The sequence below is a fragment of the Danio aesculapii genome, chromosome 25 (genome assembly GCF_903798145.1).
Source record: "Danio aesculapii chromosome 25, fDanAes4.1, whole genome shotgun sequence".
NCBI lineage: Eukaryota > Metazoa > Chordata > Actinopteri > Cypriniformes > Danionidae > Danio > Danio aesculapii.
Window position 1 is genome coordinate 36,384,615 of NC_079459.1, and position 17,500 is coordinate 36,402,114.

The 17,500-nt window shown below is 37.7% G+C and overlaps 1 protein-coding gene across 1 annotated transcript in view; it reads left to right on the top strand.

The window, feature by feature from the left end:
- Positions 1–17,500, top strand: part of LOC130219192 (GRAM domain-containing protein 2A) — a 51,280-nt gene that overhangs the window by 8,350 nt on the left and 25,430 nt on the right. Inside the window, exon 2 of the mRNA XM_056451500.1 lies at positions 10,966–11,087. Coding sequence (XP_056307475.1) covers positions 10,969–11,087 — 119 coding nt within the window. The 5' untranslated portion in view covers positions 10,966–10,968. The remainder of the gene's footprint in view (positions 1–10,965; positions 11,088–17,500) is intronic.

The window sequence follows — 17,500 nt, forward strand, 5'->3', positions numbered from 1 at the left end:
TAATATTAGAAGGCTTTTTAAAGGCTTTTTTTAAAACATTTAAATGCTTAATTGGGTTAATTAGGTTAACTAGGCAGGCTGGGGTAATTAGGTAAGTCATTGTATAATGATGATATTTTTTACATTAAAATGGCTTTTAAAAAATTAAAAACTGCTTTAATTCTAGACAAAATAAAACAAATAAAATTTTCTTCAGAAGAAAAAATATTATCAGACATACTGTGAACATTTCCTTGCTCTGTTAAACATATTTGGGAAATATTTACAAAAGAAAAAATAATTAAAAGGGGGGCTAATAATTCTGACTGCATCGGTCTATTGCGATATTATTTCACCAGATGACTTCAATAGCTGTATTTGCAAAGTCATTACTTGCATTATTTTGTAGTGGAGTGAAATATAAATACATATTTTATGTAATTTGTTATATATAGATATAAAATAAACAAACTACAGTCATAAATAAACACAATGGAGCAAATAATAAAGTGAAATAGAAATGTTGGAGAGTATTCAGGTACAGAAATGTAATAATCAAATGTAAAATAGCACTGTATAGTCTTCACCATATATAGATTTAAATGAAATGAATCTTTATTAAACTTCTTTATGCACAAATAAAATGCTTTAAACTCTCTTCAAATGCTCACAGTCACTGCCTTAAAAACACATGCAGATGACAAACTCACTCTATTGTGGTTCAGTTCTGCAGCGTCTCCACAACTCTCCTGTGGTTTGACCTGTGGTTTCTGGTCATATATAATCCTAACTCAACGTTGCATATCTTGCGATGTGATTAATGCGGATGCACACATTGCGATATCCATGCTCAAACGATATACTGTGCAGCCCATGCTTGAATACCTGAAAAAATCTATAATTTCTAAAGAAGGCTAATAATATTGAGCATGCAGTGTAAAAACTGCTTCAGTTCCAGCCAAACTAAAAGAAACAAGACTCTCTCCAGAAGATCAAATGTAATAGGAAATACTGTGGGAAATGCTCAGTTAAACATCACTTGGGAAATATTTAAAAGGATCACATTTTACTTGATATGCTCTTGAGATCTTAAAAACCCGAAGAGAGATTGAGCAGCATTAATTGCAGTCATTCTTCCAGCAGATGTCCTTTGAATGCATCTTTCAGACCTCATCCTCCAGACGTCTCCTCAGCCTCTGTTCTGCTTGGGTTATAAATGCCAGCTCATGTAGAGTTATAGAAACACTAGAGTCTGCTGTTAGTCACGTCAGGACGCAGAACGTGTCGGCGGTGGAGATTTTCTTACATTTGCATTATTTCTAAGTCATACTTCTGACATCTTTCTAGTGCGCTCAGTGCCCAGATGTCGACCTTCTGCCGGTTTGCATGTCTGCTCACTGTTTAGTCATGTTGGACGTGCAGGTGGGATCAGGGTTGCCAGGTTTTTACAAAATAAGCAAGCACTAAACTATGGCGCTCTAGTTTATTAAAAGTGGCTCCTAGATAGCTTATGCATCATGTCAGAACACTCGACTGCTTTAAGATTTTAGTAATCATAGCTTTGACTTTTTATTCAGTTTGTGGTCATATTTTGTTTGTAACACTCTAAGCTATGACATTGTGTTGCTTTTTACTACAAAGACTCCATTTTTGTGCGTAAGTAAGACAGTAAACGATGTAAACAACAGGTCTTCAGAAGAAACGGAAAGTAATAACCATCCTAAATGTGCTGTTTTAAGGATCCTTACCTTTCAAAATAACCCTCGATGTACAGGAATGAATGCGTGTGTGTCTTGTTATTACGATGATAAGTATGTACTCCATATCTAGTAAGCGTGTCCTACACAAATTTAGGAGATGCATTCTTTTTAAGCTTCCCATTAAAAAACAACTAGCTACAGTCGGCGCATGAGGGTTGTGGATTTAGACTGGTGTGTAGTTTGTCAAGACTACTCTATTAATTTTTGACGTAATTTATTCGTAAGCATAAACGCTGGAGAGGAGGTTAAATATGCATTTTCCTTCACTTTATGTGACTCTGAAGTATATATATTGCACAATATATCATTTCAGCATCGATATCGCAATAAACACATCCACAATACTCACATCGCAGCATGTGCAAGTCTTTATTATAGTTGATCAGGTACAATAGTTGGTCATTGTGAGGTAAAAAGTTTATCATTTGCATGTTTTTAGATCTTTGATTATTATTAAATATTTCAAAAGAGCTTAAAAGCACAAGGGAAATCATAACGTTTGTTGCTTTTAATTACAACTATTGTTTATATTTATTTATAAGATGAAGACTATACAGTGATATCGGCTTTTGGGAAAATCAGAAAGCATTGTTTCCTATAATTAGCATCTTTGCTCTTTTATATTGATCTCTGCTTGTGATTTGATTATTATGTATCATGCAGAATAGTCCTAATTAGCCTAAAAATGATTCATTCTTCATTAAAAAAAAGCTTTTCACGTCATCTGGTGAAACTGTATTTAATGCAAAATGCAGAAAAACCTATTTTAGCAATATAAATTTGGTGAACAGAAGCAGTCGTAAGTGCACATGCATTAAAACTGATGCTTATGCATATTTTATATTAGCATGAAAGCTGAGGAAATGAGCTTTCCATTAATATATGGCTTGTTAGGATTGGACAGTATTTGGCTGAGGATTTGGCTGAGGAGTTTTGATTGTAGTATTTACAAAATATATTTATGGAACGTGATGTTGACTTTTTTAAATGATTTTTTAGCGTATTCATAAGATCAACAATGCATATTTTGTTATTGCCTTTAATATACCAATGCATATTTTACTATTGCCTTTAATATACCAATGCATATTTTACTATTGCCTTTAATATACCAATGCATATTTTGCTATTGCCTTTAATATACCAATGCACATTTTGCTATTGCCTTTAATATACCAATGCATATTGTGCTATTGCCTTTAATATACCCATACAGCATTAGACTGACTTTTGTAGTCTGGGGTCACACATGCATCATACAGGGTTTCTTTTGGGATTAAAATATTATAAGCAGTGTTTATAAATCAGTAACACTTTACAATAAGGTTCATCAGTTAATGCATTTACTAACATGAACTAATCATGAACAACACTTGAACAGCATTTATTAATCATAATTGAACATTTACTACTGCGTTATTAACATCCAAGTCCATGCTTGTTAACATTAGTTAATGCTCTAATGATGAACAACTGTATTTTCATTTACTAATGCTAACTAACATGATCAAATACTGTAGTAAATGTATTGTTCATTGTTTGTTCATGTTAGTAAATGCGTTAATTAACATTAACTAATGAAGCGTATTGTAAAGTGTGACCTATGAATTTTCTTGATTATCATGATCTTGCTCATACTATCCAGCCTGGCACACTGTTTTCACATATATATATTAGAACATGATCAGCTTTTAATCTTTAGAAGAATATAAATATTTAGGATAAAGTATTTCAGCGAAACCATATAAATATAGTTTGTTTAAACAAATAGTTGATGTATAAAAAACAATGCATGTTAAATCTGTTAAATCTGTACAGAAAAAGTGATTACTTGGCAACCCTGGGCGAGACGGCAACATAATGCAACGTCCTCTAAGCTCCATCAATCATATAACAATACACTAAATATCATCCTCAACATCTCGCATGGAGACACACAAACAGAGCTGTAAACAATGCAGAAACTGCAGGTCAGAGATTGTGTAAAATGTTCTGAAATTAGCGCTTCGATCTAAATTATGAAGACCTCAACTAAACTTAATTTGTAATACAACATGTTGTAAATGTTTTACGAAGTCCTATTTTTAATGCTTTAAGTCTAATTAAATGAGAATTATTCCTAAATGGGAATCTTGAAAAGCTTAAAATCTTAAGTAAATCTAAAAACAAAACAGTTTTAGGTTTTTATATTATGTATTATTTTTATTATGTTCTGTATTTGCAATGAAATAGTCATTGATGCTGATCAAGAAGCTCTAAATTCTCTTTAATTTAATATGTTAAATCATATTCAGTTGGCTTGACTTGTTGTGTTGCCAAAGCACTGGATATTACATAAACAGTGAATAAAATAGTGATTATATAATACAAATGTTCATAAAACCAATGACAAACTAAGGGGAACAATTATGGATATACGATCGGTCAAATCTGGATAAATTACATGTGTATGCAACACACAAATGCTTGGCAAATACAATTGCAATGATCACATCTTTCTGTCATACAAATATTGCAAATACCGTTATTGTGATAATGATATATATATATTTAGTGCAGCCATAATCATCTTTCTGACTTGCTTTGTAATATATCAGAGAATCTTACTTGCATTGTCTTTGAAATACGTATTACTCTCTCCTCTCCATATGATCCAGACCCTTTCTTATCAACACTTTGTGTTTCTGAAAAACATCTTCATATCAACATCTCAATATATCAACATCTTCTCATAGCATTCATAAACGGTTTCTATCTGATAATGGGAAGTGTTTTAAATCCTCTGCTAAATGCATATGAGAAATGTTGGTATGCAAATAGTTTGAGAGTAATTCTTGGACCATTTGGATGTTATTTAAAGGTATTTTAGCTTGTTGATAGTCTTCTGAGCAGCGCATCAGGAAATCAGCAAAGGCGAGTGTGACCGCAGCACTTTCACTTTCTAGAAGAGCTGAATTTGAATAACACTAAAGGTGAGGTCAGGAGGAGTTCAGCAGGAGGAGGAGGAGGATTGCTTTACAGGTGCGCAACTAACAGCCTGTGTAAAGAAGCTGAGTGTACATACATACCTTTATCCATCCTTCTATATATCTATCCATCCATATATCCATCTATCCTTTCATCATCCATATATCCATCCATCCATCCATATATTCATCCATCCATCTATATATCCATCCATATCCCTCCATCTGTCCTTGTGTCTATCTATCTTATATATCCATCCATTCTTCCATATTTCCATCTATCCATCCATCCATATATCCATTCATCCATTTTTATATTTATACATCCATCCATTCGTCTATCCATATATCTGTAAATCCATCAATCTATCCTTTCATATATCTATTGATCCATCCATCCATATATCCTTCCATCATCCATATATCCATCCATCCATCCCTTCCATCCATCCATCCATCCATATATTCATCCATATAGCCGTCCACCTATAAATCCTCCCGTCCATCCATATATCCCTTCATCTGTCCTTGTGTCTATTTATCTTATATATCCATCCATCCTTCCATATTTCCATCTATCTATATATCCATTCATCCATTTTTATATTCATACATTCATCCATTCGTCTATCCATATATCTGTTGATCCATCCGTCCAACTATCCTTTCATATATCCATTGATTCATCCATCCATCCGTCCATATATCCTTCCATCATTCATATATCCATCTATTCTTCCACATATCCATCCATCTATCTATATATCCATCTATCTATCTATCTACATATCCATCCAATCCATCCATCCATCCACCCATCTATCCATATTTTCATCTATCCATTCATATATTCATCCGTCCATCCATCCATATATCCATCCATCCATATATCTATCAATCCATATATCCATCCATCAGTCCTTATATTCATCCATCCATCCATATACCCATCCATATATCCATCCATCCATCCATCCATCCATCCTTCCATATATCCATCCATCCCATCCATCCACCCATCTATCCATATATTCATCCGTCCATCCATATATCCATCCATCCATATATCTATCAATCCATATATCCATCCATCAGCCCATATATTCATCCATCCATCCATATATCCATCCATCCATATATCTATCCATCCCTATATTCATCCATCCATCCATATACCCATCCATATATCTATCCATCCATCTATCCATTGATCCTTCCCATTCCATCCATCCACCCATCTATCCATATATTCATCCATCCATCCATATTATCCATCCATCCATCATCCATATATCTATCAATCCATATATCCATCCATCCATATATCCATCCATATACCCATCCATATATCTATCCATCCATATATCCATCCATCCATATATCCATCTATCAATATATCTGTCCATCCATATATCTGTCCATCCATATATTCATCCATCCGTCCATATACCCATCCTGAATGTGTGTGTTTGTGTCAGATGTTTCAGAGAGAGAGAGAGAGAGTGTGTGTGTACGTGTACATGTTTTTGTGACATGTCAGGACACAAATCTGTATAATGACATGGGTATGACACAGGTATTACTAAAAGGAGGTGAAATATGAGGACATTGGTGACGTCCCCATATCTCCTAAAGCTTCTAAACCCCTCAGGATGAGTTTAATCAGAGAGTAAAGAGCACACTGTCTCCTGTGATGATCAGGGTTTGGGGCTAGGGTGGGGTGAGGGCAATACAATATACGGTTTGGACAGTATAAAATGAATGGAAACCTATGTGATGTACCCACTTTCACAAAAACAAATGCGTGCGTGCACGTGCGTGTTTGTGTCAGATGTTCCAGAGAAAGAGTGTGTGTGTGTGTTAGATGTCTTGGAGTGTGTGTGTGGTCAGTCACACCTCTATATTTAGCGCTTGTTATCAGCTTGTTCTCTCTCTCAGTCACTCTCTCCCAGATGTGGCTAGGTTGACCAGCTATTTAGTCAGCTGTGTGTGTGTGTGTGTATGTGTGTACGCTGTTATCACTTGCCTGAGTGTTTTCACATCTGAAAGACCTCCAGCTTTTTCCTATGTGGCACATTTCCGTAAGAGGACATGGAGAAACATCTGAAGACATTCAGTAAATATACGAATAAACCCTGATGTGACGTGATGTAGTGTTTGTCAGATGCTGATCAGATATAAATGTGTGTGTTATTCACAAATGCTTTATGAAATCTTCCAGTTCTGCGCATAAATCTGATTCTAATAATCTGGCTATTCCACTATTTTTTAGCATTAAATGATGACAGGACAGAGATGGTTGTTTTCAGCCCTACTGATAATGTTCAGGCCTATATCTGGGCTGCTTATCTGGCTTCAGATCCCCCCGTGTGCGAAGTCTTTGGGTCATCCTTAATGAGTCATTAAAACTAGACAAACATATCAGACATATTCGGCTATTGGCTCCAGTTTTTATCAACTCCACTTGCTGTTTAAAGTTAAACATTTCTTAAATCCCACCCCACTAGAGATGGCTGTCCATGCTTTTATCACGTCACGGTTAGACTACTGCAATGCACTTTACTGTAGCATCGCAAACTCACAAAATTCTCACCTTGACTTGCTCCAAAATGCTGCTGCTGATTCATTTATAATAGTAGGAAACATGACCACGTTACCCCTCTTCTAAAGCCTGGTTTATACTTGACGCGTTCTAAGGGTGTCACGATTTCGATTTTTAATCGAAATCGATCGAAATTCATGCTTAATCTCGATTATCGAATCAAAAAATGGAATTGTCGATGCTGCCCCGCCCCTATGTCACGTCAGCAGCAGCTTGACTTGCCAAGCGGAAAAAAACTCACGCATGCGCGTCAACCTAACAGCCATGAGACAGCATGGCAACTGCAGACGCAGGAGACCCATCGAAAGAAATTGAACCCCCTCATCTTTCACTGAAGTCGCCAGTGTGGAAGTATTTTGGATTTCCAGTGAGTTATGTTGACAACGTTCGTGTTGTCGACAGAAAAAAACACAGTTTGCAAGCTTTGCAATGTGCATATACCACATTATTCCACCGGCAGCACGACTAACATGGCCGGGCATCTCCGCAGGCACCACAAAAACATAGATGTATCTGTTAAACCGACAAGTGTAACACAAACTACTCTCCCGTCTTCATTTGGAATAAAACTTCAAAACAAAGGTCAGATGTTATTATATTGCATATACGTCTTAAAATGGCATAGCTTGTGCTTTAAAAAATTTTTTTGTTAAAAATCGAGAATCGAATCGAATCGTGACTTTAGAATCGAAAATGTAATCGAATCGAGGATTTGGAGAATCGTGACACCACTAACGCTTTCGCTTGAGTGCGCGCGGCGATTGTGGCGTCATCGCGGAGTTTGCGGATGTTCGCTTTGGGTGCACATGACATGATTTCGGCTGGCGGTGTGCACGGCATTTTTTGAGAATCGAGCAAACAGTGCACCGGGTTTGAGTTAAATATGAAACACTCAGAAGATGTTTTGCCTGAAACAGAACGACTGTACAGACACCTTTATGATCCGTGATCAGAGAGATAACCAGATGATCAATCATTCTTGGCTAGAACAGCCGTGGAAAAGGAGAAAGTTTTTGTTAAAAGGTTTGGGAAAACCTGAAGGATAAGTTTATTAAAACCAGGGGTCATGGCAAAAGTAGAGACCCAGAGACACGATTACAGAAACATGTTTTTCCACCAGCCATGGGTTTAACACTGATGGACTTTGTTTAATTTTGAATTTAAAACAATTTAATAGTTACAAAACTGTAATTAAGGAACAAATTATTACTTTGATAACTAGGAAGGAATATATCGGTTTACAATATATTCATGGCCTGTTTTCTAGGCTTTATTGGTGATAATGCTCAGGATTGTTGGACCATTATTGCCTTTTTCAGCATAAGTAGAGGACAGAAACTAGCCAGACAGTAATGTGTGAACTGTGCAGCGGGGCTAAATCTAAAAAACATCTGTATTTTATAGTAAGTGTACTTTTTTGCTTTTATTCTTGCCATAATAAAACTATATTTGTAGAGCAACTCGTGTTCTCTTGTGATTAATATTATAATAAACTTTAAAAGGTAAAACTGTCCGAGATATGAACAAAAGCAAGTGACGAATCAAAGTTTGATTAAAAAAAAATCTTTAATGGTTTTAAAAATGCTTAAAATCATTAAAATAATGTATAAAAATAATTAGTTTAAAATGTTATTAATGATATGACTGTTCCGGAAACGTTCTACTTCTCTGTTTATCCGTCTGATTTTACGGTGGGTTGCTTTTGACCGCCCCCTGTTGTTTTAAAGAATATCACAACAGTTAATGCGGCAAGTATAAAAGCCTTGTCTGTTTCGTGAAGTGCGCGCGGAGTCAGCGGAGGTGTGTGATGCGGCACCAGACGAAAGTATAAATCTAGCTTCAGGGCCCTCCATTGGCTGCCCATCCAATTCAGAATTGATTTTGAAGTGCTTTTACTGGTATATATATCTCTTCAAAATCAAACCCCAAACCCCAATCTCTCAGAGCTGCTGCATTGATATTCTCAAAATCTTCTTTTAGTTCCTCAGTCCAGACTGAAATGTAGAGGGGGCAGAGCTTTCTCTGTGGCGGGTCTTTGGTTATGGAACACTTTGCCCTTTGAGATTAGAATGGCTCCATCACTATATTTTTAAATCACTCCTAGAAACGTACCTGTTTAGCTTGGCTTTTTAATATTGTTCTCTTGGCTTGTCTTTTTATTTTACTTTGACTTATGTCCAGCTCTTTGGTCAGTCTTGCTGTTTATAAATGTGCTCTATAAATAAATGAACTTGAACTTAATTCGCATCTCAGTGGAAACAGAGCTGATGCCTCCGGGTGGATGTGGATGTTTTAAAACGATCTTTTCCCAAAGTGAAAAACGAGCCGTCTCTGCTATTGTGATGATGGCTTCATGAAGAGCGTTAATGATAATTCCTGCAGGCTTGAGTAACTGTAAGGAAATCTGCTGCTTTGAATCGAAACCCATGCGCCGCTCTGTGTCTGATGAACATTTGCTTACACACAGTTAAACACGAACACACACGTTCTGTTTTCTTCAATGTTTTTTTTTTAAAGCATTGGCTCTTTCTCGCATGCGGCTGGTTGAACTAATGCGATCTGCCCACATGAGTGTGTTTAGATGCTGGCACTTCTGAGCTGCTCAACACAATACACCCTTTCACTTTTCTAGGTCAGCCTTCAGTCGCTGTGTGTGTGTGTGTGTGTGTGTGTGTGTAACCTAATGCTGCATTTCTGTGTGTTTGCGGGAGAAATCTGAGCTTTTTATGGATAATCATAATGGTGTGTTTTACAGTATGTCTTTAACTCAGTCTAAGCTGCCTATCTAGGGTGTATTTTAAGGGCTTAGGGGTGCAGATATACTTATAGGATACTTATAGAGTGTTTTTATGATGCATAATGAATCGGCCATATTGGAGGCACATAATGTAAACAATGTAAACTTGCATATTTTGCTAAATATTAATATTACTAAACAATTCAGCCTAACTAAATTTGCATATTTAGTTGATTATTAGTATTATAATTAAACAATGCAATCAAACAAAAATAGCATATTTTGCTAAATATTAATAAACAATGCAACCAAACTAACCTTGGATGTTTTGTTGATTATTAGTTTTATAATTAAACAATGCAATCAAACAAAACTTGCATATTTAGTTTATTATTAATATTATTATTATTAAGCAATGCAACAGAATGAAACGTTAATATTAATATTAATTATGACGATAATATTAATGTTAAATATTAATATTATTAGTAAACAATGCAACCAAACTAAACTTGCATGTTTTTTTGATTTATTTATTTATTAGTTTATTTTTATTACTATTAAATAATGCAACCAAACGAAAATGACATATTATGTTGATTATTGCTGCTGAAATTGATGAACTATTGCCTTGTTTAGTGCTGTATTAATCAGAAAAAACATTGAGTACTGCAGACTGACAAAAATTATAACAAACTACGCAGAAGAGAGAAAATAACACATGATCAGGAATAAAAGGCTTTCCAGAGGATTTTCTTGACAACATTCACATTTGTTTTTATCATTTCTGCTCAAGTAGGTTAATTATATCTAGGCTGATATCTTAATCAGTTCATATGTGTGTTTTACTACCTATTAAATTCAGTGTGAAACCATTATGAAGTGTATAATCCTTGCTGTTGTTGTTGTTTTTTTTGGTAGATAATGATGACGGGGCTGATTGATCAGGGTGATGATATGGGCCTGGTGACCCCGATCGAGCTGACGGACCCTCAGAAAGACGAGGAGCCCCAGTGTCCCGCTCATTTCAGACAGAGCCTCATGTGAGAGACGCACATCTGCATATTCACATTTACCAAACCCACCGCATAGGACTCACTCAATCAAACGGTTTACACATGCATTTACAACATTATGTACTTTCAAGAACTGCATAAAAATCTGAAATGAAATGATTGTGGAAAATAATTCTATGAAGTAATCAAATCAATCAATTAACCAACCAACTATTCCATTAACCCACTAACCAACTTACCCACCAATCAAATAACCCATCAATAATCTGACCAACCAATCAATAAACCCATCCACCCACAAACCAACCAACTAATCAATCAATCAACCCACCAACCAACTGAGCAGCCCACCGTACAACAATCAATCAATCAACCAATCAATCAATCAACCCACCTACCAATCAGCCAACTTCTCTATCAGCCCACCTACCAACCAACCAATAAATCAATCAACCTACCTTCTAATCAACCAACTGACCAACTAATCAGTGAATTAACCCACCCATAAACTAACCAACCATCTGACCAACCAATTTAATAACCCAACAACCTTCTTACCATACAATCTATATAACCAATCAATCGATTAAGCCATCAGCCAGCCAGCCAATCATCTGTCCATACAATCTATCAACCCACCAAACAACCATCTGACCAAACATTCAGACAACCCACCCACCAACTGAACAACCAATTTAATTACCCAACAACCATCTGACTATACAATCTTATCAATCAACCCTCCAACCAACCATCTGTCCAACTAATCAATCAGTCTACCCACCCACCCACAAACCAACCGACCAATTTAATAGCCCACCAACCAGTTAATCAACCAATCAACTGACCAGCCAATCAGACAACACACCTACCATCTAACCAAACAGTCAATTAGTTAACCCAACAACCAAACAACTAACCAATTTAATATCCCACCAGCCTTCTGGCCATACAATCCAATACAATTAACCCACCCACCAACCAACTGATCAATCAATCAAATAACCCACCAACCATCTAATCAAACAATCAATCACACCACCAACCAACTGACTTACCAATTTTACAACCTACCAACCATCTGAGCATTCAATCAACTCACCTACCCACCAATTAACTATTCAATCAATCAGTCAGTCAACCAAACCACCAACCAACTGACCAACCAAATTAATAACCCACCGACCATACAATCTATCCACCCACCCACCAATCAACCAACTGATCAACCAATCATCTCTACAATTAACCATCTGACCAACCAACCCGTCAACCCAACCAACCAATACATCAGTCAGCTCACCCACCAACCAACAGACCAACCAATTTAATAATCCACCGTCCATCTGACCATACAATCAACCCATTCACCCACCAACCGACTGATCAATCAATCAATCAATCAATCAACCAACAGACCAACCAGCCAACTGACCAACAAATTCAACAACCCATTGACCATCTCACCAACCAATCAATCAATCAGTCAAGCACCCAACCAACCAACCAACCAGTTAATCCAATCAATCTGTGACTAAATGAATGGTCTGAACGTAATAATATTGTTCAGTTGGGTTAAAGATCGACGTTAAGATGGGTTAAAGATTGGGTTGGTGTGCTCTTTCTCAGACTCCTCACTCCTGCTATCCCACACTTCACCACAGTATGCATGGTGTTCTGCTAGGTGAAGTGTGTGTTTTCTGCAGCTCAGAGTGAACACACACACCCTGTTGCTGGATGAAGTGTGTGTTTTCTGCAGCTCAGAGTGAACACACACACACACCCTGTTGCTGGATGGAGTGTGTGTTTTCTGCAGCTCAGAGTGAACACACACACCCTGCTCCTCAAGTCTGTTCATGTCGTGAGGTCTGCGCTCAGGGCCGGGCCTCCGTCAGCCGTAACACTGACATTCACACTGTTTGTTCAGACGTTTCAGTTCAGCAACCACAGCCACGTCATCTGTCTCTGTGTGTGTGTGTGTGTGCGTGCGTGCATGCATGCGTGCGTGTGTGTGTGTAAAAATGAGAGAGACTTAAGCAGAATAAAGAGGAAAGAATAATGCAAATCAATGTAATGAAGAAAGTGATTGGTTGGTTCGTTGATTTGTTGGTTAATTGGTTGGTTGGTTGATTAGTTGGATGGTTGGTTGGGTTGGTTGGTTTGTTGGTAGATTAGTTGGATGGTCGGTCGGTTGGTTGGTTTGGTTAGATGGTTGGTTGATTAGTTGGATGGTCCGTTGTTTGGTTGGTTGGTTGGTTGGCTGGCTGGTTGATTGGTTGGTTGGATGGTTGGTTGGTAAATTAGTTGGCTGGATGGTTGGTTGGTTGGTTTGGTTGGTTGATTAGTTGGATGGTTGGTTGGTTGGTTGGTTGGTTTGGTTGTTGATTAGTTGGATGGTTGGTTGGCTGGTTGGTTGGTTTGGTTGGTTGATTAGTTGGATGGTTGGTTGGTTGGTTGGTTGGTTTGGTTGGTTGATTAGTTGGATGGTTGGTTGGTTGGTTGGTTGGTTTGGTTGGTTGATTAGTTGGATGGTTGGTTGGCTGGTTGGTTGGTTTGGTTGGTTGATTAGTTGGATGGTTGGTTGGTTGGTTGGTTGGTTTGGTTGGTTGATTAGTTGGATGGTTGGTTGGCTGGTTGGTTGGTTTGGTTGGTTGATTAGTTGGATGGTTGGTTGGTTGGTTGGTTGGTTGGTTGATTAGTTGGATGGTTGGTTGGTTGGTTGGTTTGGTTGGTTGATTAGTTGGTTTGGTTGGTTGATTAGTTGAATAGTTGGTTGGTTGGTTGGTTGGTTGGTTGGTTGGTTGGTTGGTTGGTTGGTTTGTTTGTATGGTTGATTAGTTGGATGGTTGGTTGGTTGGTTTGGTTGGTTGATTAGTTGGATGGTTGGTTGGTTGGTTGGTTGGTTGGTTGGTTGGTTTGGTTGGTTGATTAGTTGGATGGTTGGTTGGTTGGTTGGTTGATTAGTTTGATGGTTGGTTGGTTTGGTTGGTTGGTTGGTTGGTTGGTTGGTTGGTTGGTTGGTTGGTTTGGTTGGTTGATTAGTTGGATGGTTGGTTGGTTGGTTGGTTTGGTTGGTTGATTAGTTGGATGGTTGGTTGGTTGGTTGGTTGGTTGGTTGGTTGGTTGGTTTGGTTGGTTGATTAGTTGGATGGTTGGTTGGTTGGTTGGTTTGGAGGGTTGTTCAGTTGGTTGGTTGGCTGGATGGTTGGTTGGTAAATTAGTTGGATGTTTGGTTAGTTAGTTGGATGGTTGGTTGGTTGATTGATTGGTTTGGTTGGTTTGTTGATAAGTTGGATGGATGGTTGTTTGGTTGGTTGAATTGTTGGTTTGGTTGGTTGAATGGTTGGTCATTTGGTTGGTTAGTGGGTTGGTTTGGTGGGTTGGTTGGTTGATTGGTTGTTTGGTTTGATTGGTTGGTTAGCTGGTTTGTTTATTTAAATTAATCAAATATTATATGTTTTAATTTGGTTGATTGATTGATTTGGTTGGTTGATTAGTTGGATGGTTGGATGGTTGGTTGATTAGTTGCATGGTTGGTTTGTTTGGTTGGTTGGTTGGTTGGTTGATTGGTTTATTAGTTGGATAGTTGGTTGATTAGTTGGATGGTTGGATGGTTGGTTGATTAGTTGCATGGTTGGTTTGTTTGGTTGGTTGGTTGGTTGGTTGATTGGTTTATTAGTTGGATAGTTGGTTGATTAGTTGGATGGTTTGTTGATTGCTAGGTTGGTTTATTAGTTGATTGGTTTTTGGTTGGTTGGTTGATTGAATGGTTGATTGATTGGTTGTTTGGTTGGTTTGTTGGTTGATTGGTTGATTAGTTGGATAATTTGTTGATTAGTTGGATGGTTTGTTGATTGCTTGGTTGGTTGATTAGTTGATTAGTTGGTTGGTTGGGTTTGTTGGTTGGTTAGTGGCTTGGTTGGTTGATTGGTTGTTTGTTTTGTTTGATATAATTGAATTGAATTCATTTTAGTTGATTAATTGATTGATTTGGTTGGTTAATCAATTGGTTGATTGGTTGATTTGTTTTATTGGTGGATTGATCTATTGTTCTGCCGATTGATTGATTTATTTATTTCCCTCCATTATTTTATTATATGATACTTTAAAGACTGTCTAAAGCTTTGTTTTTACTAAAACCTTTAATAAAATTTCATAGAAATGGAACGAAATATAAGTATTGGTAAATTGCAGAAATGTTGAAGATAGGGCTGCTCATTATAAAGAAATCTATTGTGTACACAAAATAGTAATATCTTAATAATAATTATAATTATAATAATAATAATTTCATATTATTAAATTCTGTCGTTTACGTCGTGCTGTCACAAAATACATTGTTTATGGTACTGCTTTTTCATAATTTTTATGAGCACATTATTATACACCATTACGGGGGATGCAGACAGAAACATGATAAACAGCATCATGAGAAATGAGCCATCTTTCAATCTTTTTTGTTTTTAAGTAGATGACCTGTAATCATTAGTCTCTGAAAGATGTTTTATATTGTAGTTTATAACTGAGTAACTGATGAAGTGAGGATCTGCAGGTGAACTGAATGTGTCAAACACACACACACACACACACACACACACACACACACACACACACAGAGAGAGAGAGAGAGAGAGAGAGAGAGAGAGAAACGGTGTGTATGATGTGGAAATGCTGGATTTGGCACTGCTGATGAATTTCACATGACTGAGTTACTTCACCTGCCATGACCTGATCTGCAGTGTGTGTGTGTGTGTGTGTGTGTGTGTGTGTGTGTGTGTGTGTGTGTGTGTGTGTGTGTGTTGTTTGGCCACAGATGAGAGGCCTGCAGTTGAACACAATAGAGTAAAAGCGTCCTCTCAGATGGAAACTCAGCTCTGGTGGACAAAGAGGCCTTTGAGAGTGAAACAGACGAGTTTGTGTTGTTTACTTCAGATCAAACCTTGAACACGAGTGTGTGCTGGAGAAAGTGGAGACACACACACACACAGAAAGCAGAGCTGAATGTGCGTCAAAACTAAATGTAGATGTTATGGCTGTAAAAGTGAAATGATGCTCGTTTTGATGTCATGATTAAGCCCCACCCTAAATGACTCATAGCCCCGCCCTAAAGGCATTCCATGTGACCAGAAGTGAAGAGAAAAGTAGTTTTGATGGAGATAGAGAAGGTTATGGTATGGATAAAAGATAAGACGCATTGTAGATCTTGTATAAAGGGGCCGAATGGCTCTCCTTTAAGAGTGTCAGGCTCAAGGATCTGATGATCATTTGCTGATGAGGTTAGTTCCCTCAGTAGTGAGCATGCCGTGCGTCAGTGTGTCTCCAGAGACTGTGCAGTTTGTTGATCCGCTGCTGGTCTGAATCCTGTGCTTTCAGAAGTTTCTCCCTCAGAGACTCTGTGTTTGTATCTGAGCATTGAGACGTGTCATCATAAACACACACACACACACACACACACACACACACACACACACACACACACACACACACATTCAGACTTTACATTCAAATGTTTTAATTTTAATGAACTTTTAATAAATGAGGAAGATTATGCATTACACAAACGTCATTCAAAGAAAAATCTGATTACTTCATTTATTAAACTAACATGTATTCTTGTCGCCTTTTATTTTAATATCAATTAATGAAGCGTGTGCATCTTTGAGAGAGAGAGTGTGTGTGTGTGTACGAGTTTTTGTGACATGTCAGGACACAAATCTGTATAATGACATGGGTATGACACAGGTATTACAAAAAGGAGGTGAAATATGAGGACTTTGGTGACGTCCCCATTTCTCCTAAAGCCTCTAAACCCCTCAGGATGAGTTTAATCAGAGAGTAAAGAGCACACTGTCTCCTGTGATGGTCAGGGTTAGGGGTAGGGTGGGGTGAGGGCAATACAATATACGGTTTGGACAGTATAAAATGAACGGAAACCTATGTGATGTACCCACTTTCACAAAAACAAGTGTGTGTGTGTGTGTGTGTGTGTGTGTGTGTGTGTGTGTGTGTGTGTGTGTGTGTGTGTGTGTGTGTGTGTTTCTGGTCTCCTCTTCCTCTCAATAACAGTCCATCATTGTTTATTCGCTGTGGAGAAACTTCAGAGCCGCTGCTGCTTCCTTCCTGCAGAACCGAGCTGCGCTTTCATCAACACACACACACACACACACACACACACACACACACACACACTGTTTCTTCATGTGTGTGTGTGTTCAGTAATTCAGCAGGAAATGTGAAAAGTCACTTCCTGTGGGTCACCTTCATGAGCAAACAGCGGTCACTAAACACTCCTGATTTACTCAACACACACGCACGGACACACACACACACACATACTCAAACACACATTCTCAAACACAAACACACATTCACATTCTCAAACACAACCACGCACACATTTTCAAACACAAACACGCACACATGGACACACACACTTACTC